The sequence below is a fragment of the Lactuca saligna genome, chromosome 6 (genome assembly GCF_052625555.1).
Source record: "Lactuca saligna cultivar CGN05327 chromosome 6, ASM5262555v1, whole genome shotgun sequence".
NCBI lineage: Eukaryota > Viridiplantae > Streptophyta > Magnoliopsida > Asterales > Asteraceae > Lactuca > Lactuca saligna.
In genome coordinates this window covers 7026179-7050357 of record NC_136422.1, presented here as the reverse complement: position 1 = coordinate 7050357, position 24179 = coordinate 7026179, and the positions used below count along the sequence as shown (strand labels likewise).

At 33.3% G+C, this 24179-nt stretch overlaps 3 protein-coding genes across 3 annotated transcripts; all 3 read right to left on the bottom strand.

Moving 5' to 3' along the window:
* Window positions 1-8629: 8629 nt before the first annotated feature.
* Window positions 8630-10382, bottom strand: LOC145001841 (glutathione S-transferase T1-like). Its single transcript, XM_078961181.1, has 7 exons — window positions 10219-10382; window positions 9788-9861; window positions 9653-9713; window positions 9498-9551; window positions 9313-9392; window positions 9029-9231; window positions 8630-8957 (listed from the first exon to the last, which is right to left on the bottom strand). Exons 1-7 carry the CDS (start codon window positions 10281-10283, stop codon window positions 8778-8780), a joined length of 717 nt encoding a protein of 238 aa, XP_078817307.1. The 5' UTR covers window positions 10284-10382; the 3' UTR covers window positions 8630-8777.
* Window positions 10383-18575: 8193 nt separating this feature from the next.
* On the bottom strand, window positions 18576-20744 carry LOC145000207 (glutathione S-transferase T1-like). The gene is made up of 7 exons (XM_078959401.1): window positions 20588-20744; window positions 20138-20211; window positions 19563-19623; window positions 19428-19481; window positions 19276-19355; window positions 18983-19185; window positions 18576-18889 (listed from the first exon to the last, which is right to left on the bottom strand). The coding sequence occupies exons 1-7, from the start codon at window positions 20650-20652 to the stop codon at window positions 18716-18718; spliced, it is 711 nt and encodes a 236-aa protein (XP_078815527.1). The 5' UTR covers window positions 20653-20744; the 3' UTR covers window positions 18576-18715.
* Window positions 20745-20833: 89 nt separating this feature from the next.
* On the bottom strand, window positions 20834-22987 carry LOC145000206 (glutathione S-transferase T1-like). The gene is made up of 7 exons (XM_078959400.1): window positions 22817-22987; window positions 22276-22349; window positions 22011-22071; window positions 21868-21921; window positions 21663-21742; window positions 21343-21545; window positions 20834-21260 (listed from the first exon to the last, which is right to left on the bottom strand). Exons 1-7 carry the CDS (start codon window positions 22879-22881, stop codon window positions 21066-21068), a joined length of 732 nt encoding a protein of 243 aa, XP_078815526.1. The 5' UTR covers window positions 22882-22987; the 3' UTR covers window positions 20834-21065.
* Between the last annotated feature and the right edge of the window lie 1192 nt (window positions 22988-24179).

Here is a 24179-nt window from a genome sequence, read left to right as displayed (position 1 = left end):
GTTGGAAACTTTATCCATTATGAAGCTATTAGGAATCATATATGATGTTTTTAGCTTTGGTCCTTATAGATTAAGCTCTTATTGAAGACAATTTTTCTGACCGTAAACCATAGTGTGGCCAAGGAAGGCTCACAACGTAATGGCGAGACTTATCGCATCTTTTTTGTTTTGTAACATCCCAAAAATCATAAAAATTTAAAATTTTCAAATGCAACCCATTTCATCCATAATGTGTTTACAAAACCATTATTTCAAAAGTATTATTCAAAATCAGAGTATCCCAAGATCCAGTGTTATAAAAATAGGAAGATATGTACGATCATGCATTCGCTTTCTCACGATCATCTGAAGTACCTAAAACAATAAACTTAAATTGTAAGCCAAAGCTTAGTGAGTTCCCCCAAAGTACCATCACACAAAACAACAAACAATAGCATGCAAATATGAGTCTTCAGCCTGAATGGATTGCCTCACATGTCCTACAACTTATCTAGACCGCTCTACGGGCCTTCGACATGACTGGACTGCCTCGCAGGGCCTACAGCCTATCCGGACCGCCCCAGGTGTCTTGGCCTTTTGCACAAATCAAGACCACCTCACCCAACCACCATATATCGACATATGTAACAGATAAACATAAACACAAAACTAGCAAACACATATAATCATACATATATACTAATCAGTCATATACTAGCATAACATTATCCTATAACTAGGATACATAATCTAGTGGTTTGGCATTGTGCCTTCAACCCATGAGTACAGTGAGGAAAAACCACCTCTTAGTTGGAAGAGCATCAGAAAAGTACGTAGCACTGAGTACAACTCCAACACCAACTCTCCGAATCACCTAAATGAAACCAGTGACCTAAGCTTCACTAATAATCCTAAAAGACCTAAAATACCTAAACTACTCTTAGCTAAAACTTGTTCAAAATGTCAAGGTCAATAAACCAGCCTATTCAACCTATCCGAGTACATTGGGCGTACTCAACTTTATGTCGGGTGTACTCCTCTTGACCAAGAAGTTGGGGATTTGACCACATATGCGCAACGTATGCACCTAGTCACCTCAACTTCTTATTAAGAGCTTAATACACTAATTCCTCACATCCAAATCCATATTTAAGTCCAAAATATCATTATGGGTCATAAAGTTTCCAAATTTATGACTTTATATGACTAGAAGTGCTTAATACCAACAAACCCTAACTTCTTAATCAATTAGGACATCCTAGCACATACATGGGGAAGAACTAGAAGCCAAGATCATATTTTATGCTTCTAGACCTCTCAAAATGTCTGAAAGGAAAGCATATAAGGGCTGGAGCATGCCATGCTCATAAAGGTCAAAACTTAGGACCAAAATGCTTCATGAATCAAGAACTAACAAGATCTAAAGAAATGCAAGCCAAGTTCAGAAATCTATACCTCTTAGAGGTTGCTAGGTAGATGAGAATTCCATATCCACAGCTTCTTCAAGCTTCCAAAGTGATTCTACTTGCTTCCCTCTCCTTCAAGGTCACTAAAATGTACACTAAAGGTCAAGAATGCTCAAACAAGGGACTAGGATTGCTAAGGTTGAATGAGGTGATGGAGGCTGATGAGAGAAGAGACTTAGAGGCCATAAGGATGCTTAAAGAGGATCCAAACCCTAAAAATTAGGAAGTGATTATACTTCCTTCCCTCTCCTTCAAGTTCACCAAAGGTCAAGTGTAACATCCCAAAAATTTCAAAAATTTTTGACTTTTTAAAACAACCCATTTACTAAAGAGGTGTTTATAAAAACCATTGTTTCCAAAATATTATTTAAAATCAGAATCGTTTACAATATAGTTTTCAAAATATCTCCATTATCAGAGTTTTCCTAGAAGTCATAAGTTCCAAAAGCACGAGGATGTGTACAGTCATGCCTTCACCTTGCCACGGTCCACTGAAGTACCTAAAACAATAAACCAAAACTATAAGCATGAAGTTTATTGAGTTCCCTCAAAGTACCAACCCCCAATCAAATAGATCATACACACACACACACACACACACATATATATATATATATATATATATAGATATAGATATAGATATATAGATACTACAACTAAAAGACTGGATTACCCCTGAGCCCACAGTATGAGTCTGGCTTGCCTATCGGGCCCACAACTCATATATGGCTTGATCCTGAGCCCACAACATTAGTCTGGCTTGCCCCCGGGGCCCACAACTTATGTCCGGCTTACTCCCTAGCCCAATCAATCATTAGAATGGCATACAAAATTTTCACCCTAAGTACGAGTCTAGCATACCAACTGGTCCTCAGCTCGTATCTAGAATGCTACTAAGCCTTCGGTATGAGTCTGGCATGCCCTACTCTGCCGTTATCTCATATCTGGAATGCTAATGAGCCCTCAGTATGAGTCTAGCATGCCCTCCCTTGGCCTCAACTCATATTTGGTATGCTCCATGTTTTGTTGGCTACATCACAAAGCAATACAACCTCAACCCAACCCACACAATATGTCGGTATATGACAGATAATATCATATACAGATAAACGGTCATTATCACAGATAGTCTTATAGATCTATCAAACTAGCATATCAAAACTAGCATGAATATCTACGCCATACTCAACATGTTCATAATAACAAGTTATCAAACCAATGGGTCGGCCTTGGTGCATTCGACCCGAAAATACAGTGAGTCAAACTCACCTCTCAATCGGATCCACAACTGATGAGGTCCTAACTCTGAATCTCAATTCCAACCAATACCTATCCATCCAAGTGACCAATATCCATCATAGTCCTAAAATACAAAATACCCAAAATACCCTTAAGGTCAAACTTGGTCAAAGTCGAAAGGGAAAAAGATTCAAACTTTATGAGATCTAACCATTCCAACTTTCAAGAAAAAGATTCAAAAGGGAAAAAAAAAACTCAAGATATAGCAACATTGAATGATAAAAATGGGATCTTGGACACTTACAAAGGTCCAGAAGAAAGCCAAACTGAAGGATGAGGGGCTTGCTTGTTGGATCTTGCTTCCTTCTTCCAACTTCTTCCTTCTTTGGCTCTAAAAACACCACACTAGCTCAAAAATGAGAGGGGAAGATGATTAGGGTTTCCTCAGGGATTGGGGGCTGAGGGTGAACAAACCCTAGCCTCCACTTTCCTTTAAATAGGTAGCAAAACCCGAAAATGAAGGTTTCATATCCAGCGGCCAACACGATGTGCTCCAGGAGACAACATGTCGTGTTGCTATTAATGAGACCTACACCTTATCTTATCTCGACACGCTGTGTTAGTGTCTCCAACACATCGTGTCTAATTCCAAAAGGGAGATTTATACACAAAGTTGATCCTCAAATTTCAGATGTTACATCAAGAATGCTCAAACAATGGACTAAGGTCTGCTAAGGCTGAATGAGGTGATGAAGGCTGATGAGAGAAGAGACTTGGAGGCCATAAGGATTCTTAAAGAGGGTCGAAACCCTAAAAACTAGGGTTTGGGATCTCACCACGTACACACAGCGTACAATATGTACGCCTAGTATACGTGCCCACGCCCCATAATTCACAAAAATGCCACTATGGGCCATTTTGCAACATTTCTCATACAAAAGGTCTAAAAATGCAATAATCTTCATACTTAGGGTTAAATTTGGAATTACCTCAACTTCAAAATGTTACAATTCTCCCCCACTAGAACTAGATTTCGTCCTCGAAGTCAGCTGTCGTGAACAAGTCAGGATAATGCTCCCACATCTCAGACTCGGGTTCTTACATCTATTTGGAACCCTTTCGGTGTTGCCACTACACCTTGACCAAAGACACCACTTTTTTGCGCAATGCCTTCGTCTTCCGATCAAGGATCATCACTAGTCTCTCCACATAATTAAGGCGATCATCAACCTGAATATCCTCCAAATGAAACAACCGTTGAATCATCAACCACAAACTTCCAAAGTTACGAAACATGGAAAGTGTTGTGGGTCTGGTTAAGCTCCTTAGGCGAATCCAATTTGTACGCTACCTTTCCAATCCTAGCTATCACCCGAAATGGCCCAATATATCGGGGCCCCAACTTGCCCCTCTTCCTGAAGCATATTACACCCTTCCAGGGTGATACGTTCATCAAGACCATATCCCCGACCTGGAACTCCAACTCGGATCGACGCTTGTTGGCACAACTCTTCTGTCGACTCTGAGATGTTTGAAGTCTCTACCTAATTTGCTAAATGAGCTTTGTCTTCTGAAGAACTACCTCAGTCCTTCCCATGACTAAAACATCAAAGTGAAACTTTATGTAATGATGCTCACAAGGTGTTTGATCTAATGTCTCAAAGAAACCATTTCCTAAAAAAAGAGAATTCTTGAACATTTTTTTTTGTTGTTTTTATGTATTTATATGTTATAGTTACTGATGTAGTTGTTTGTAACAATGATCAATGTTTTTTTCTTGACATTAAATTGTTAGACATTTTTTGCCACTGAATATTTTCTTTAGTTTTCTTGTTGTAAGGTTTTATGTTTTGATAAGTTTGCTTTCGATACTTCATGATATTAATAAATTACCTATTTTGGTTTGTCTGTTTATGATTGGATCATATGCTAATTATGGACCATATGTAATTTTGTTAAAACTAGTTGATATAATTAGATATGTTTGTTTTGTTTTCTTATTGGATCATATGATTAAGTTTTTATTTTCAGAATCATAGATTGATGTTTGTGTCTTATGGTTATTTGTATCATACACTAATTATTGATCATTTACTTATTGTGGATCATATGAAACTTGTTATTTCTAGTTCATTTAATAAGTTCTGATAAATTCTTTTGTTACTGGATGAATTTTGTTTACTTTTTTTTATTGTGGATCATATGTTGATTGGTGTATCATACTGTTAATTTGGTTATTTTATATCATATTCAAATTGTTTATTGTGGATCTTATGTTGACATTGTTTTGCCTATGTACAGATTCTTCAAAGAAAAGACAAAGATTGTGTGACAACTACATTTTTTTTGCAAGAAAGTAAGTTATTGTAATTGGGACACCATTACAAATCTTATGTAAAAGTTTATTAAGTGGGAATTAAGCTTCCTATAAACTTTGAAATATTATGAACTAAATATATGGTATAGGGGTATTGAAAAAGTGGTGTGTTACAAATTTTCTCTACCAAAAGAACCAACTCATAAAGACAAAGAACTTTCCTATGGTTTGAAACTTTTGCCACTCCCATGAAAAATAATCATGTTGACTCTGTTTTGTTTCTTATGAAGTATATCATGGTAACGGAGCTGATAATGTTGAGGTTGATTTAGAACATGAGTCTTGTGATTAAGCTCTACAATTAGATGAGATAATGAAGAAATATGTTGCAAAGATGTTGTCTTATTTTATTCTATAAACACCTATCTTTCTGAAAGTTTGGAGTGTTTTGATAATTTGTGAAATTAAAAGCACAAGATTTATAATGAAGCACATTTGAAAAAGTTCAAGTTAGGATTGCAGACATTGGAGTTTTATGATTGTTAGTCAGGGTGTATTTGAAGACAAGTTGTTCGTTTGGTTGTTGTTAAATAATGGCATATATGTTTATTTTTGGTTTCCATTTACATTTTTAATGGTTTTCGTGTCAGGTTCTTTAAGAAAACAATGTTAGTTTGATGTGTGTTTTGGTTATCAACATTTTTAAGATACATTCTTAGTTTTTAGTGTTGCATGGTTCTAGATATTAAATATGATTTTGGATATTAAATTGTGTTCATAGCTTTTGGATATTCAAATTAAATTATTAGTTTCAAACTTCTATTATCGATTTTATGAAAATTGTTCATCATAATCAAAAAGTTTTAGATCAAGTTAAGTTACATCACATCTTATTTGGATCATTATTTTGTGGATCATAATCATGATAAAATTTTATTAAGAATAAATTACTAATTCTTATCATGCTAAATTTTATCTATCTTTTGTAAATTTTCCATCGTAAATAATTAGAAAAGTTTATCATTCATGTCGTATTTTATAATCATAGAAATTTTAAATCATATTTTTTTGCATAGTAGACTTTTTAAAACATAAATATTTGCATCTCAATTAATAGTAATGATGAAAAGTTTATGATACATACTTTAAAAACCATCTATGATAAATAATCAAAAATGTATGAATCATATTATTATGGATCATGTTAAGTTATGTATCAAATCATCATCCAAAAAAATTATTCATATTATATTTTTGTATCATATAAATTGTCTCATATATTTTCTAAACCAAAGACCATTTAAATGATAAACGTTCTTTATCGATGCATTACAATGGATAAAATCTACATAAAATAACATTATATTTCCAGCGTTTTGATGAAAATGATCAATTATGATCCAAACATGTATAAACTATGTAGTGTACTTTTCTAGAGTTATGCATTTTAAAATCTATACATGTTTTATGTCATATTATTCAACCTTCATATTTAATTGTTATGAACCAAAATTTGTTATGATCCAAAAATTGTTATGATTCAAAACTTATGATGAACCAAACATGTTGTGAACCGATACTATGAAAAACCTGACACAAGTTAAAATTTTATGATTAAAATTTAATATCATTTTAAATGATATGATTCAAAGCATGCAACTATTTGATGTGTATTCAAGTTTGTTTCATAACATATTGAAAAACAGGATACAAACAAAATATTATGTAACACGTGATATAATTCAAAGTATAAAACTATTTGCATCATAACAAATTAATAAGTGGCTATCCAAAATCTTTAAGAAAATCAAAAATTGTTTATGAACAATAACTTATGTGAAAAAAATAACTTGACTAAAAATGATATTATTTAAAACATATGATCCAAAATATATGATCCAAAATCGGATTATTCAAAATTGATATTACTAAAAATTATAGATATGATTTAAAATTATATGATTAAAAATATTACGATCCAAAATGATATGATTTTAAGAATATGATTATAGTTATAAAAAAAGTTGTTTCCAAAAATCTGTTATATGATTCAAAATAATATGATCCAAAATGTTATGATACAAAATGATATGATTCGAAATGTTATGATTCAAAATGACATAATTTCAATTATATGATATAAAATGTTAGGATCCAAAAATTTATGATTTCAATTATATGATTCAAGTTACGAAGAGTTGTTTCCAAAAGTTTCTTATATGATTGAAAATTATTATAATCCAATGTATTATGATACAAAAAAAAATGACAAAAAAACTACATGTCAACCCAATTTTGTATGGACAACCAGAACCATCATTGTGTGGCATTTTGTCCATAATATTACGACATATAACTAGTTGGAGAAGTACAAATACAAAAAGAAAAAGTAAGAAAAAAAGAAGAATATAAACATCACAAAACTAACAATATTACATAATATCACTAGTTACATATAATATCACTAGTTACATGTAAAGATCAACAACAACTTGATCAAGGTGAAGTATAACTGGATCATAATTTAAGAAACCTATGAGAGTCCTACTCAACCAATAAGATTAATCATAACTGAAACAGCAGGAAAAAAAATCTTTTAAAAGGAACCGTTTATCAGAAAGCATAGTTTGTTTATATACTTGTTCTGAATTTTATGTGAAATAAATCCAAAAACCACATCAATATACCTTATTAAGAAACAAATTAGATGTGACACCTGTTTTTAGGAAAGAAATCCAACAACACCAATACTCAAAAACTCTAACCATATAAAAAAAATACCAAAATCTTGAGCGGTTAGTCAAAGCTTCCACACAAGCTGAGCCGATAAAATAATAAAACACAATTAACATCCTCTCGTAAAATAGGTCTTTTATCAACTAATTTGAGAAAAAAAAAAACAAAAGATTTAACTCAAGCTCACCACCGGAAGAAAAAACAAGCACAATAAGGTCTCTTTAGATTTAACTGTCATTGAGAAATAAATTAAATCCAATTGATCTCTAATATATAAAGAATGAAAAATTAAAATGGTAGGGAAACAATTGATCCACCCTTTTGAAAAATGAGTGTCTTCACCTAGAGAAATAACATTGTTTTAAAACGTATGTTTTTGTCTTCACATCCCTTGGCCCAAAAATGTTTAAAGTCTATTCACGTTGTTACATACAACTACTTTAATTTTCTCATAAATAATCCCCAACTTACCTTTGTTTGCATGAGATCATGAAGTCTCTTAGGCGTTTCATTAAGCACTTGGTAGGCATCAATAAACATAGGTTAACAACCATTTTATAATTTAATTCATTCCCTCTAAATCTTCCTACCATACTGATATGACTTCAAATATTAACGAATCTAACTATAATTCATCATTTTTAATAGAAAATTGAGATAAATATGTTAATTTCTTAAAGGATATCATTATGATAGAAGCTGATTTTGTATAATTTGAAACAGATGATGGTGATAACCTGTAAAATATCTTTTCATGTTCGAATCTAACATGAGTTTACATAATTTGAATCGTATGTCGAAGCTTTCACTAGAAACAATGATGATTTCAATGTCTTTGAGGTTTTCTTCTTTGCTGGATGAACGAAGAAGAAGACGATGAACAATGAGTAGCTTATTATCCCAACATGTATTTTGCATAATCTTATAACGGTTTATTGCAAGTTACAACATATGATATAGCAATATTACAAGCTATATTTATTATACACAAATCAAATGGATTTATTCTTCAAAATAGACAAGATTAAATGATCATGACATTACAACTTTGACTTCAATTCATCTTTCCCAGATTCTGTTCGAATCCTTTTCTGGGCTCTAAACAGAATCCCATGAACTTCATCAAAATGAGGAGCAGTCGCTTTCTTTGTATCTTCAATCCACTGAACAACTTTCTTGAAAGGGCTTAATATTCGATCACATTCCTTCTCACTCAAAAGCTAAGCACATGAAATTTGATCTTTTTAATTAAGATAAAGATCATAAACATATTAAATAACATGTTGATTACCTGAAGTTGCATGATTTCACATACTAAACTGATATCTGCAATTGAAGGTTGAGAGCTTCCAACCAAAAATCTTCCATCTTTTAGCCAAAAAGTTTCTAATTTATTCAAAGATTTCATGAGTATCCCCTCGGCTTGATTGACTACTTGAGGGTATGCATGGTGGGCATCATTATGTGCCAAGATAGTGTTGAAAACAAGTCCAGCTGAATTTGTGGGGTTTAAAATCTTATTAATTTATTATTTTATTTAATATATAGTAAAAGTGTAACACAACTACACATTACCTGAACCACGGCGTAGGTTTGAATGATGCCAGTCTAAAACAGAGTGGATTTTAGCTCTTTTGGATAAATCACCAGGATACCTATGGATAAGATTAAGCTTTTATATATAAATGTGATAAATCCATGGAGTTTAATGAAGTTTGGAATTTGTATAAAGATATGGAAGATGAAGAAAATTGACTCACCAATGACTAGCTACTCCTGGAAATGCACTACAGATGTAGATAAGAATTGCATGACTGAAAATAACAAGAGTTCATTTACAACATTTATGAATCCATACAATATTAATAGCATAAGGAGTAAGGATTTTGGATAAGAATTAAGAAACAGAAAGAACCTCTCAAACAGCTTGAAGCGTCCATCAACTATAGCTGGAACTTGATGCATGGGATTTATTGCTGCAGAAAACAAGAGAAGTTCAAAATTTTCAACTAAATATTGCAGAGAATTTCATACAAAATCAGTATCAAACCTTTATATTCAGGGCTGAATTGCTGGTTTTTCAAGACATCGACTCGGATTTCCTCGAAATCTATCCCATTTATCCTTCAAATAACATCCAAAAAAAGGCATAAGAAAGACAGGTTTAGACAATCATCAGATAGACTTGTGGATAAAGAAAGAACACAAGCGCAACCCTAACTGCAATAAGTAACAAACCAACAATAACACCAACTGAATTTGCAGAAATTAAAAGAAAATGAGTAGAAATGTTACTGTGAGTGATGAAAGAAACCCTAGAATGTACATTTGAAGAACAAATTTCAATTCAACAAGAATCTGAGCACTAAACTAATCGTTTAAAAAGCGTGTACGCAGTCAAAAGTCAATAAAGGGCAAAGAAAAGAAAAGGCATTTGTAACTAATTTAGTAAATTATCGAAAAGGGGAGAAGTTGATATACTTGCAGAAGATGAGAACAGCACGAGATGGCTGGGACATCCGATCAGCATATACCTTCAGCACCATGATTTTCGAGGAGCTCAAATCGAAATCTGATCCTGGGAATGTGAAGACTCAAACACCAAGATTTTCAAGTATAGTACACCATCTTTGACCTTTTTGAAATGAAAAATACAATTGTCAGTTTGTCACCACGTCCTCAGCCAATCTCATCTTTTCTTTTTTGTTTTTGTTTTTCTTAACAAGTAAAAAGTAGGGCTGGCAATTCGATACGATACGATCCGCAACACGACACGAAATAAATGGGTTTGGTTTTCAACCTGCTAACCCGTTTATTAAACGGATCATATATGGGTTTTTCAAAAAATAAACGGGTTGATCCGCCAACCCGTTTATATACTCAATAAAAAAAATATTTTATTTTTAAATGTATTTATATATATCAAGTATTAGTATTTAATAAGTATTATATAATATATACCAGTGATTCATAGACCATTTGACTATTTTGACATTTTGACTCGTGGTGGATGGTCTAAGATCGTAAGTCATAACCTCTAAGGCTAAGTCTGTAACATGTTTCTATAAATGTTTTTAATTTTCATTTGGATGTTTAAGACTTAAATGTCTAAAATTTGAACCCACGAACCCGCCAACCTGTGAACCCGTATAAATAAATGGGTTGACGGATCATATATGGGTTTATATTCCAAACCCGCCAACCCGTGACCTGTATATTTAAATGGGTCGTGTTTGGGTTGATATATTTTGATCCGCCAACCCGCGATACGCCAACCCGAACATGACACGATTGTCAGGCCTAGTAAAAAGGTATTTTACAGGTTGTTTGGCTGATTATTCAAAGAGAAAATCATTAATATAATTAAGTAATATAATTAAATGTGTTAATTGTTTAGTAAAAAAATAGTAAAAAAAAAATCAAAATTACATACAATAGCCATCAATTTCATAGATGGATTAAGACCAGCTATGAAATGAATATTCCATCTGCGAATATACAAATAATTTATGCACATTTCTACTTCGGAAACTTGTACGTTAGCAAATGGAAAATTCATTAATGAAATCAGCGATAACAATCTATAAAATCATTGTTTGAAATATAAATACCAACAACTTAGCCACATTTCATAGATTGATTACAATCCATCTATGAAATGCTCTCATTTCATTTATGATTTGTCGGTAGATTTTTCTTTTAAAAAAATAGTTAGTTTTAACTATGAATTTCTTAAGGTTGACTACGAAATCAAATAGTTATGACTGAATTCATATAAATCAATAGATTTTATATAAAAGTTTACAAAAAAAAAAAAAAAAAAAAAAAAAAAAAAAACTTAGCTTATGATTTAAATCTTTGAAATTTTTGTTTAACTTCTCGAAGAATACATTTTCTTGTCCATAGCTTCCTCAAAAAATGTTCTCAACTAAAAAACTACAAATATGAGTGATTTAAAAGAAAAAAGGTTTTTATACCTAAAACTTATTGATTTCATAGACATAATGGCTAATTTTATAGATGGATTTTCCATCTATGAACATACAAGTCTCTGAAACAGAAACATGCATAAATTGTTTGTACTTTCGCAGATAGAATACTCATTTCATAGCTGGTTCTAATCCATATGTAAAACCGATAGCTATTGTGTGTAATTTTGTTTTTTTTTTCTTTTTGTTATTTTTTACAAAGTAATTAACAAATTGACTATATTAGTAATTCTCTCTTATTTAAAAACTTTATGTTAACTTATTTACTTCTCAAATATCAATAAATTTTAAGTGTTTGACAAAAGAAAAAGATTTTTTTAACAATTTCTTCTTAACTTTTTGAAAAAGAGTTTTTAAAACCTCATGATTTATAATTTTTGCAAACTCTAGGATTTTTGGTTAATACCTTCTTCTTAACCATTTGAAAAAGAGTTCTTAAGTAGAACATTTTTTAAAAAACAACTTCTTGATTTTTGTCACTACAAATGGTAATCCAAACACTTTAGAAAACTTTTTTCCTAACCTTCACAAGTCAATAAGTTTTTTTTTTTATATAAAAATCAGTTTTAACTTCAAAATGGAATCTCAAACACCTTCTAGATGAGCACTTCTTTTGGTTAATTTTATCCTTATAGTGTTCGAGTCTTCATCATGTTTGATTCTTTATATATATATATATATATATATATATATATATATATATATATATATATATATATATGTTGAAGAATGCAATGTCCAACCGACTAACATGTATATTAATATTTACATTATTTTAATATTCAGCTATTTTCAATCATTAGTTTGTTTTATTTTTTCTGCAAGCTAGAAATAGTTGATTTTCCTAAAGACTGGGTAGACGTTATGGACTAGTGGGTAGCAAGGTACTTCCTAGTTTTTGGATTTTTCTTTTCCTCTTTATTATGTATGTGGTTGTGCTTTCTTTTCAGCTTAATAGTGACAGAAGCATACAGCCAAGAATACTTGCATTGTCTTGTTCTCTTTTCTTTACTCATACCCAAAAGCAAGCCTTTCCACTGTTGGTAATAACCGATATCGGATTCGGTTGTCTTTAAAGTAGAAACATGTATGAGTTTCAAGCTTTTGGTGGTTTTAAAAATTAGGTAATACAAATTACAATATGTGGTAGACATGCATGAGTTCATACCTAACTGGTCAGGGCTTATAAGATGTAGTAAGAGGAGCAAATACCATAGAACTGAGAATTGACACCAACGGAGCGATACACAAACGGAGAGTCAAGACAGGCAAAGTGTTGTTCGTTATCAAAACAACCATTGAGGAGGAGTTTCTTGAATACATTCGGGACCTTACCACACCAAAAAAGGCTTGGGGCACGTTGAAGACTTTGTTTTCGGAGAAGAATAACACAAAGTTGCAATTTCTTGAAAATGAATTGCTTTCGATGTCACAATGGGATTTAACAATCCCTTAGTATTTTTACAAAGTCAAAACGTTATGTAGGGAGATTGACGAGCTTGACCCAGAAGGAAGGATTGGAGAACCGAGAATGAAACAAATTATCATTTAAGGTTTGAAGCCGGAATATAGGAGCTTCGTAACTGCGGTTGATATGTGCATATCTACATATATATTTTACATCATATCTTAATATTTTATGATATATTTATGCTTATGATAGAACAAAAGGTACTTATTATGCTTAATATCTTTTATATAGCGTAAAGACATTCTCGGGAGCAATATGGAAGCTAGAAGCAGGAAAATACGAGTTTAGGCACGAAGAAGACACAAAAAGGATGTTGTTAGACAGATTGACCCCTCGTCGGTATTTTAACCATACCTCATGACTCGTAACTCCGATTAAGGTGATTCAAAACGATCTGAAAACTAGACACAATTTCGGACGACTTTCGTGTTTTGAGAAAAGTTGTATTTCCAACCACCATGACGTGGTGATCCCACCATGACATGGTGAATGGAATTTTCGCGATTCTTGCCGTTGGCTTAGAGAATACGGGATAAGCTTAAGGACCACGACGTGGTGCCATTACCGCGACGTGGTGTCGAGCTTTTTGGTAACTATATATATCTTGGACATTAAGTCGATTCCATAGGGGAGAGGGTCGAAGGCTGCGACTATTAACGAAAAATACCCTTCCAAGACACCTTTGAGGGAAGAATTCAACTAGAGATCAAAGGATAAAGATATTGGAGCAATGATTCACATCTACACATTCGGTTTGCCCAGTTTAATCATGATTAGTCCATTTTCCTTTGTGTTTATGTGTTTTCCAGTTGTAATTATGGGCTAGAAACCTTTGTTTTCGTTTAGTTAGATGAAACCTAAAAACTATGAGTTAGGTTCTTACTTTATGGATTATATGAATTTGGTTTATGCATGTGTTTGAATATCATTACCTAGCATGTTAAAATTTGTAACTTTGTTGCTTAATTTCAAGTGTTATGTAGCTTAGTGACCATTAAATTACATGAACTTGATTACCTAGTGATTTAGTGACCATTAAATTGCTAGAGCTAGGATCGAGTAAATCCTAGATAAGTAATAAAAGTAACAAATTTAGTAGTGTTGGAGAACATAATTGTTACCATAGTTGTGTTTGCTTAATCTTACATATATAGCCCCTCTATAATGAATAACTAATTTTGTGTTTTGCTTGTGTATGACTATACAAGGCAGGTCATGAATTGGTGAAAAATATTAGTAAATTTGGACTTGAATTGCTAATTACAATAACTTGGTAACCAACTTCCTTAATCTATAAATAAGAACTAACTATAGGAGAAGGTGGATTCGAAACTAAACGAAAGTGTTTTAGTATATTGATTACAATCGCTTTTATTTGAGTACTTAAGTTTTTCTGAACTTGTAAAATCGGATAAAACCCCCACTTTTAGTTGTTTTTCTTAGTTTAGCTTTTAGTAATTATTTTATTAATTAAATACCGTTCCCTGTGATCGACACCTGACTTACCCAAAGCTATATTATAATCTGACTAGGTACACTGCCTATAGGTGCATAGTTAGTATAAGTTTATTAGGTTATAAATTTAAAAGTTGATAGGTATAATTTGTGCACATCAGCGGTGCAAGGTTAGCCTATGCAGTCGTCCTTGAATGAGTTTGAGAACTTGTTGGCGATTCAAGAAGCACTAGCCAAACAGATGGGTGGTATGTCCATTGATTCGTCTTCTTCGTCCAAGTCTGAGTCAGAGGCGCTATATGTGGGTAAGAATAAGAGTCATTTTTAAAGTCCAACACGTTTCCAGGACAAAGCAAAGCACCAGGAACAATGGGAACAAAATGGAAGAACAAATGAGACTGGTGACAGAAAGTACATTGAGTGTGAATGACGAGAGTCCAACGGAGAAAAAAAGTCCAGGAACAGCTATAAATGGTTCCCTTACAGGTGTTATAAATGTGATCATAGGGGCCACATAGCTAAGCATTGTCGTGTAAAGTCTGGTGATGAAGAAAACACAGTAGTTGCAACTGATGGAAATAATTGGGACATTGAGGCCCTTTCTACTCAAACTACTGATGTTACCGCATTTGCCACTTAAACACAAAGGAGAAGAATAAATTTTGATGATTAAATTATGGATTTGGGTTACTCGAATCACATGACAAGAGATAAGAAATGATTGGAAAATCTCATTGAATATAATGGTAATCAAGTAAATATGATTGCCAATAATTCTAAACATTCGATTACCCACATCAGTAATGTCTAGATTGGCTCGGGAGGTGATAATTGTGCTTTAACTCTAAGGGATGTATATCACGTTCCAATAGTTAAAGAAAAACTTAATCTTTGTACCCCAAATTACTGATGAGGTTCATTGTGTTATCTTTGGTCCAAATGATGTCAAGGTTTTCAAAGAATGAGCAAGTTCAATTCCAGTACTTCAAGGAGAAAATATTGACATTGTATATGTTCTTAATGCAGAATCAACATACTTGGAAAAGGTAAAGGGCAGCCAAGGTGCCGACTTGTGGCATTAGCATATGGGCCATGTTGGGTTTGATCTGTTATGGCAAATTAATGATCAGACATTGGATCATGGACTGCCAAGAGTGAAAATCGATAAAGTTGTTGTATGTTCGGGATGTCAGTATGAGAAGGCCCACTAACAACCTTTTTCAACCTCAAATTTTCATGCAAAAGAGCATTTACCACTTATGCATTCCGGTATGTTTGGACAGGTAAAACATTCATCAGTAAACGATAAAAGATTTATGGTGACTTTTATTGATGATTATTCTCTCTTTGTATGGATTTATTTTTTGAAAGAGAAGTTTGAGGCTTTTTAGAAGTTTAAGGAGTTCGATTTGGATGCCAAACTTATAACGGGCCAAAAAGTCAAGTTTTTACGCTCGGATAATGGTGGAGAGTATCTGGAATATGAGTTCAGTAATTACTTGAAACAAAAGGCATAAAAGAAAACTTACATGGTCGAATACCCCGCAACAAAATGCAGTATCTGAACGTAAGAACCCACAACTGGGTGAGGTCGCAAGGAGTATGGTACATGCGATAAATCTGCCAAGACGCTTTTAGGTAGAAGCCATGAACACTGTTGGGTGCGGTATAAATCATTTGCCTTCTTCGTCTCTTGGTTATAAATCACCGTATGAGATGTTAACCGGAATAAACAAAACATACGTTATTTTCGCGTTTTTGGTTGTGTGTGCTATGTATCTGTTTCAATCTATCTGTGTCACAAGATGGACAAGAAAGCTATACGGTGTGTTTTTGTAGGATATGATTATGAAAAGAAATTATATAGGTGTATTGAGCCTGGTATAGGAAAAGCTTACATATCTAGGAACATGGTATTTGATGAACAATCCTCTTGGTGGTCAGATGATAATCAAGTCTTACCTGACATAGTTGAGATAAAAAAAGGGCTTGGACAATCAAAAGTAAACCTGATATTTGATGGAAAGGAGTCTAGCAATGTTAAATCTGATCAAGTAGCTCACAACCATGCAGAAGATGAGCAGCAAGAACAAGGTTTGAGACGGCCATAAAGATTCACATACCAAATCCAAGGTATGCAGAATTTGCTCATGTGATAGAAGATGTAGTTGATTCGTGTTCCTTCAAAGAAGTTGAAAAAAAAAAAGAAAAGAGTAGATCTGTGAAGTTCAAGAATAGGTGGAAGCATGGTCAGAGAATCTTAGAAAACATATTTTTTTTTCTCAAGTACATCATTGTCCAATTCCTCACTATTATCTATCTCTTCAATTTTTTTCTCTTCTCCACCTTCCGGGCATAACTTGTTAAGAAACTCATCGTCCTTAGTCTTGTTTAGCGGGGTACAATATTCCCCATTGATTTCATCTTCCAAACCAGCATCGAACATATAGGTCGGTTCAGGATCGTGGATTCCTTGTGCAGTTTCTTTGTCATCCCCCTGCATCACTTAACCACTTTCATCACTTTCTTCATCGAACCGGCCCTTAAATCCTTCCCCAATATGATCTAAATACAGGTCTATTGGCCCTTCAGGTGATTGATAGCAACATCAATAGACACTTGTAATCTATTTTGTTAGTTATTATCCTAAGACCATTTGCCATAATGAGATCATGTGTTGAGTAACAAAGTTTCTCAAAAGGTTCTCCAAAAAACCTTTCTAGAAATTCATGACACCCATGGAAATTCATTCCAAAGAAATCATGGTCAGTAGACATTAACATTTCACCTCCAGTATATTTATGTGGGTGTCTTGTATAAACACTGTTATAGTGTAAATGCACTTTCAAGAAAATAGGGTTTGGGTTCGCCATGAACTTTAACTAAAAAAGAACCGGATGAACTTTAACTACAAAAGAACCATATGAACTTTAACTATAAAAGAGCCCTAGACGAGAGAAAACTTATAGAAATGGGAGAGAAAAGCCCTAGAATCTTGAACACTTCAACACGATTTTGATAACCGATTGGAGTAAAGCCATTTTTTGAATAGTTGTACGAAGGCGTTGACATGTCATTGATAAGATGTCATTTAATTGAAGAAATCTAAAATCTAAAGGTCACATCACATTTACTTTCCAGGTAACCTGCTTTAATGGTATAAACAACAAGTAATTTGTCACTTTAATGAGGTAAGAGGTACAGAAATTAGTTGAAGGACCTTTTAAAACCAAACAGAAAACATCATTGTGCTTATATATTAACAACCCTTTTTTACATCTCTACAAGAAAGTTGCATTTGCAAAATAATAAATAAAATAAATTATAAAGTCTAGATATGCAATAATTGATTGCATAAACATTAAACCACATTGATCATAGATGATACTAAACAAACAAACTAGTGGTGGTAAATGCCAAGGTGCAAGTGCTAGTGACGACTGCAGTGGTGGTGGTAATGGCGATGTTAATGGTGGTAGAAGTATCATAAATTATTTATTTATTTTTATTTTTTTCTGGAAGAATATGTCACTCAAACATATACGTGTATAGCATTCTAAAAGATAAACGGTCTTTTATTTTAATATGTGTCCAACCGAAAATATAAGATGACAAGGCGGGTCTTTTTCTAACCAAACAAATAGCACCTATGTTAATATTTTGAAATTTCCAATCAATTATCTTTAACAAATAAGTATCAAGATGACAAGCGGTGTTTGGTTTGCATTGTATAAACTTTTCTTAAAAGCAAATGAATTTTGTGAAAGAATTGAAATATAAGAGAATTGTGAAACAATGATTCTTAAATTTTCATTTATAAATCAACATACCATAAAGTGGAATGTTAAAGTTTTATTTCATAGGATTTTATAAGCGTACTATTTTAAAATAACACCATCACATGTATTCTTCAATAAAGTTAATTAAAATGCAATGACGATTACATACTTTATTTCAACTTAATACAGTTCATATAACAACATTACATGGTGAATTATACAGAAATCAAACGATTTTAGTCTTTACCAAGATAAAGATTATGTTTAATTTTACACCTTGGACTTCAGTCTTTCCCAGATTCTTTCACCATCTGTTCTCGAATTCTTTTCTGGGCTTCAAAGAGAAACTCATGAACTTCATCAAAATGAGGCGCAGTTGCTTTCTTTGTATCTTCCATCCACTCAACAACTTTCTTGTAAGGGCTTAATATCCGATTACAATCCGTCTCACTCAGAAGCTAAACATATATGTATATGTTTTTTAATTAAGAATTAGCCAAAAGGATGAATGTAATGAAATACTACTACTTTGATTTAATATGGTTGGTTACCTGAAGTTGCATGATTTCACATACTAAACTTAGATCTGCTATTGATGGTTGAGAGCTTCCAACCAAAAAGGTTCCATCATTTAGCCAAAAGTTTTCTAATTTAGACAACGATTTCATGAGTAACTTCTCGGATTCCTTGGCTGTTTCAAGATTTGAAGGGAGGCCAAACAATGGTGCCAAGATAGTGTTGAAAACAAGTCCAACTGAAAAAGAATGATATGATAAGATCATTGTCCAACAAATCTATTGTTTTTTTTTTTTAAAGAAAAAAAAAAAGTACATATAATTATCACCTGTCCCACGGCGTAAATTTGAATGATGCCAATCCAAAACAGAATGGATTTTAGCTCTTATGGTTAAATCAGCAGGATACCTATACATCTAATAAGTTAATATCTTCATATATACAGTTTAGAATTTGTATGAAGATATGGAACTGGCTCACCAATGACTAGCTACTTCAGGAAATGCACAAGATAAGTAGATAAGAATAGCATGACTGAAAACCACAACATTTAATTTTGAGTTTATTTATGAATCCAAATCGAATAAGGACTTTCAAATCATAAGCAGAAACAACCTTTCAAACAGCTTGAAACCTCCATTAACTATTGCTGGAACTTGACACATTGGATTTATTGCTGCATAAATTTTAATGTATTTACATTCTTTTAGTAATAGAGTAAAATACACGAATGGTCCCTATGATTTGGGGTAATTTGCACGCTTGGTCCCTAAATTATTATTTTTAATTCGGAAGGTCTCTACTGTTTGTTTTTGTTACATGTTTGGTCCTTGTCTTACCTAAAAAGACTAATATTTAAATAGGAAAAAATGGTGGGGTATGTAAGGTAAAGCGAGGGGGTAGGGTTGGGGTTGAGGGTGTGTTTATTTAAATAAGTTATAAAATTGAGGGCAAAATAATATTTTTAGGTAAGATACTGATCAAGCGCATAACAAAAACAAACAGGAAGGACCTTTCTTGTTAAAAAAATAAGTTAGAGACCAAATTCATAAATTACCCAAAACTATAGGTACCATTTGTGTAATTTACTCTTAATAATCATATCAATATATAACCTTATATTTTGCTAAATGGTAGATGAATACTTTTTTAATTAAATATGCAGGATTTGATACCAAATAGAAACAAACCTTTGTATTCAGGGGTGAATTGCTCGTTCCTCAAGACATCTACTCGGATTTCCTCAAAATCTATCCCATTTTTTCTTCGTAAAAAGCCATAATAAGAATGATGAATTTAGACAAGCATAATCAGATAGAAAATAACTTGTGCATAAAAAGAAACACAAAACACAACCCAAATAGGATTACGTATCAATTTAACAATAAACCAACTCAATTTGCACACAGATTGATTAATAGAAAAGGGGCTTATCCTTTGAAGGACAAATTTCAATTCAACAACCAGAGAATCCGATTAAAGATCACAGTAAGCCTTTGCAATCAAGTAATCGCTTCAATACTTGCAGTCGATCACAAAAGTGGTTGGTATTTATAATTTATTTACAATCCGATCAAAGAGAAGGAATTTGTAAGTGATTTACTAAATAATGGAAGCGAGGAAGAAGATGATAAACATACTTGCAGAAGATGAGAACTGCTCGAGATGGTTGGGACATCCGATCAGCATATACCTTCAGCGCCATGTTTTTCGAGCACAAACTGAATCTTCGGAGTTGCAAAAAATTTCAACTCTAATAAACAATATTTCACCTCTTTATGATCAACAACGCAATCGTCAGCATGAGTTTAAATTAGTATTTAATGCTCCACACCACTTGTACGATACTAATAATATATTCTCTTAAACGTCATCTTAATATACACTTGACATAAAAATTTCTAAACCTAAAATAGAATCACTTTTTTTTATTATTATCAACATCATCATATGTATTCTTCAATACTTTATGAAATCCAGGTAATTAAAATGTAATGATGATTACATAATCTCATAATGGTTTATTTCGGCTTAATACATATCATATAGCACATTACGTGGTGAATTATACAGAAATCAAACGACTTCAGCCTTTTTACTAAGATAAGATGATTGCTTTTACAACTTGGACTTAAATTCGTATTTCCCAGAAGATTCTTTTGATATCTGCTCTCGAATTCTCTTCTGGGCTTCAAAGAGAAACTCATGAACTTCATCAAAATGAGGTGCAGTCGCTTTCTTTGTATCTTCCATCCACTGAACAACTTTTTTGTAAGGACTTAATATCCGATGACACTCCTCCTCGCTCAGAAGCTAAAAACATGAAGAAAAAAAAAATTATGTTTTTAGTTAAGAATTAGCCAAAAAGATGAATGTGATGAAATATTTTGATTACCTCAAGTTGAATGATTTCACAAACTAAACTGAGATCTGCTATTGAAGGCTGAGAGCTTCCAACCAAAAATCTTCCATCTTTTAGCCAAAAGGTTTCCAATTTAGTCAACGATTTCATGAGTATCTTCTCGGCTTGTTTGGCTGCTTGAGGGCTTGAGGGGATGCCATTTAGTGGGGCCAGGATAGTGTTGAAAACAACTCCAGCTGAAAGTACATATAAAAAACCAAACATATGTTTTTGTTAATACCCCAAAACCAATCAAACTTGTGGTTTAAAATCCAATCATTGAATTTAAAGGGAAAAAAAAAACTAGATATCACCTGCACCACGGCGTAGGTTTGAATGATGCCAGTCTAAAACAGAGTGGATTTTAGCTCTTTTGGATACATCACCAGGATACCTATGGATGTGATTAAGCTTTTATATATAAATGTGATAAATCCATGGAGTTTATTGGAGTTTGGGATTTGTATGCCTCTAAGAGATTTTGTCATATTCAAGGAGAGAAGAAAACCAGACTCTTACCAATGACTAGAAACTCCGGGAAATGAACAAGACAAGTAGATAAGAATCGCGTGACTATAAATAACAACAAATTCACGTTATGAAAACCGAGAATTTATATTGTGCGATAAACTGAAATTTCTTTAAAAATGAGACAAAAAAACCTCTCAAACAGCTTAAAGCGTCCGTCAACTATTGCTGGAACCTGAGACATGGGATTTATTGCTGCGTAAAACATATAAGACACAACAATCCTTTATCTTCAAATTCATATAGCATGTTGTTACATGTCTATAATGTTGAATAAACTGTTGAACTTTATCTTTTTGAAAAAATGAAAACTTTGCCCTTATTAGATGTGTACGTGTACAGCAGAGAGAATTGTGATTAACCAAATATGTAAAATTTTATACAAAATCAGAAACAAACCTTTATATTCAGGGGAGAATTGCTCATTCCTCAAGACATCTACTCGGATTTCCTCAAAATCTATCCCATTTATCCTTCAAATAACATCCAAATAAGCCATAAGAAACACAAATTTAGGCAAGCACAATCAAATAGATTATAACTTGTGCATAAAAAGAAACCCAGCCCTAATAGGATTAATAAGCCCAATTGAATTCACCCATGAAACAGCATATACATACACATCAATTTACGAAACTCAAGTATCATTGCAAGAAATTGCTGTAGGCCAGAAGCTAATGAAGGAAAGACAAGTAGAACATATAACAGTAATAACAGAAAACCAACTCAATTTGCACAGATTAGTAGAAAAGGGGCTTATCGTTGTAGAAATGTTACCGACTAATTTCAATTCAACAGCCAGAGAACCCAATTTAAAGATCATGGTAAGCCTGAGCAACCAAGTAATCGCAACAATACTTGTACTCGGGTCACAGGTCAATAATCAAACCCTTGGTATTTATTTACTACGGATATCGAAACGAGGAAGAAGATAACATACTTGCAGAAGATGAGAACTGCACGAGATGGTTGGGACATTCGATCAGCAAATACCTTCAACGCCATGCTTTTCGAGCACAGACTGAATCTTGGGAGTTCTAAAGTCCACCAACAAAAAATTTCAACTCTTTATGATTAACAACGCAGTCGTCGCTCAACATCCTGTTTGTTTGCGGAAGAAACTTGGGTTTTTGAAGCACATCTATTTGGTCAATTTTACATTTAGTCACTTAAGTTTTTTTTATGCTCAATTGATTCATGTTAGTAATTCCCAGCTAATTAAAGGAATGTGAGCAAATATTACCGGTTTAAGGGTCATCGCTGACTTGTATTGGCTTATGTGAACAAGCATTTGACCATGTCATTTGTAAGGTGGAAACCTTCCTTAATTGAATCTTATATTGAACCATCGAAGATACATTATGACCCCAAATTTGGTCAGTGTCTCCCTTCCGAAACTCTACACTCAATCGATATAACCAGAACAATGTCGGCCTCTTCCAGTCGATCAATCAAGCTCATGCGTGTCGGAAACCTTCGTGATGATGATCCCTGTCCACCTTGCGATTGTCAAGACGCAATAAGCGTGGAAAGGACTGTCTGGACTGACGATAATGTAGCTCGCAGGTTTTGGAACTGCAAAAACTCTTTGGTGAGTATTCATTTTATTTACTTACACCGTATTTGTTATTTTGAGCTGGAAATGTACACATTTTCATTATTTGCAACCCTAACCCTAACTCTGGTTTTCCCTTTTAATCAGTCAGTTGAAGGTCCGAAATGCAAGTTCTTTATGTGGAAAGACAAAGAAATGGAGGAGGGTTACTACAAAGAACAGCTTCGCAAGATGAGATTTGAGCTGAAAAGGAAAGAAGAGTTTAGTGAAGTTTCGAATGTTCAAAAGAAGTTGGTTAAGCTGCAGCAAGCTATGGAAGCAGATAAGCAATTGTTTGAGACACAGTTGATGGAGTTGACGGAGCAAAACAGAATGTTGAAGTGTGGGATCTTTGTTATGGCAATTGTAGTCATTGTCATGTGGTTGAAATGGACTTGAATTGTGCAGCAGATCAAATAGGTGCTTATGGTTGATGGTATATAATTCCAACCAATTTTTTGGAAAGTGTATGGGTGGATGTTAAAAAGCTATTAGCTTTTTTGGGAAGTGTATGGGTGTATGGGTACATGGTCAAGGTTAGATCCTAGTTGTAATGTATAGTCAGGTTTTTGGTTGAATGCTTGTTTGATCAGTGTGTGTGTGTGTATGGGATGTTAGATGTAATAGAATGTAGATGTAATGGGATGGCAGTACATGGGAACAATTGTAATGACTTTGTGTTGATTCAATGAATGACATGAAATATCCT

Excerpts from the sequence above, each read along its gene's own strand:
- LOC145001841 (XM_078961181.1), bottom strand. The coding sequence starts at position 10,283 with ATGGTGCTGAAGGTATATGCTGATCGGATGTCCCAGCCATCTCGTGCT. Across the intron at positions 9,862-10,218 it reads GCTGTTCTCATCTTCTGCAA|GATAAATGGGATAGATTTCG; the intron begins GTATATCAACTT and ends TGTTATTTGAAG. Across the intron at positions 8,958-9,028 it reads GTGAAATCATGCAACTTCAG|CTTTTGAGTGAGAAGGAATG; the intron begins GTAATCAACATG and ends TCATGTGCTTAG.
- LOC145000207 (XM_078959401.1), bottom strand. The coding sequence starts at position 20,652 with ATGGCGCTGAAGGTATATGCTGATCGGATGTCCCAACCATCTCGAGCA. Across the intron at positions 20,212-20,587 it reads GCAGTTCTCATCTTCTGCAA|AAAAAATGGGATAGATTTTG; the intron begins GTATGTTTATCA and ends CTTTTTACGAAG. Across the intron at positions 19,186-19,275 it reads AAATTTACGCCGTGGGACAG|TTGGACTTGTTTTCAACACT; the intron begins GTGATAATTATA and ends ATTCTTTTTCAG.
- LOC145000206 (XM_078959400.1), bottom strand. The coding sequence starts at position 22,881 with ATGGCGTTGAAGGTATTTGCTGATCGAATGTCCCAACCATCTCGTGCA. Across the intron at positions 22,350-22,816 it reads GCAGTTCTCATCTTCTGCAA|GATAAATGGGATAGATTTTG; the intron begins GTATGTTATCTT and ends TGTTATTTGAAG. Across the intron at positions 21,922-22,010 it reads CGCTTTAAGCTGTTTGAGAG|TCACGCGATTCTTATCTACT; the intron begins GTTTTTTTGTCT and ends TGTTATTTATAG.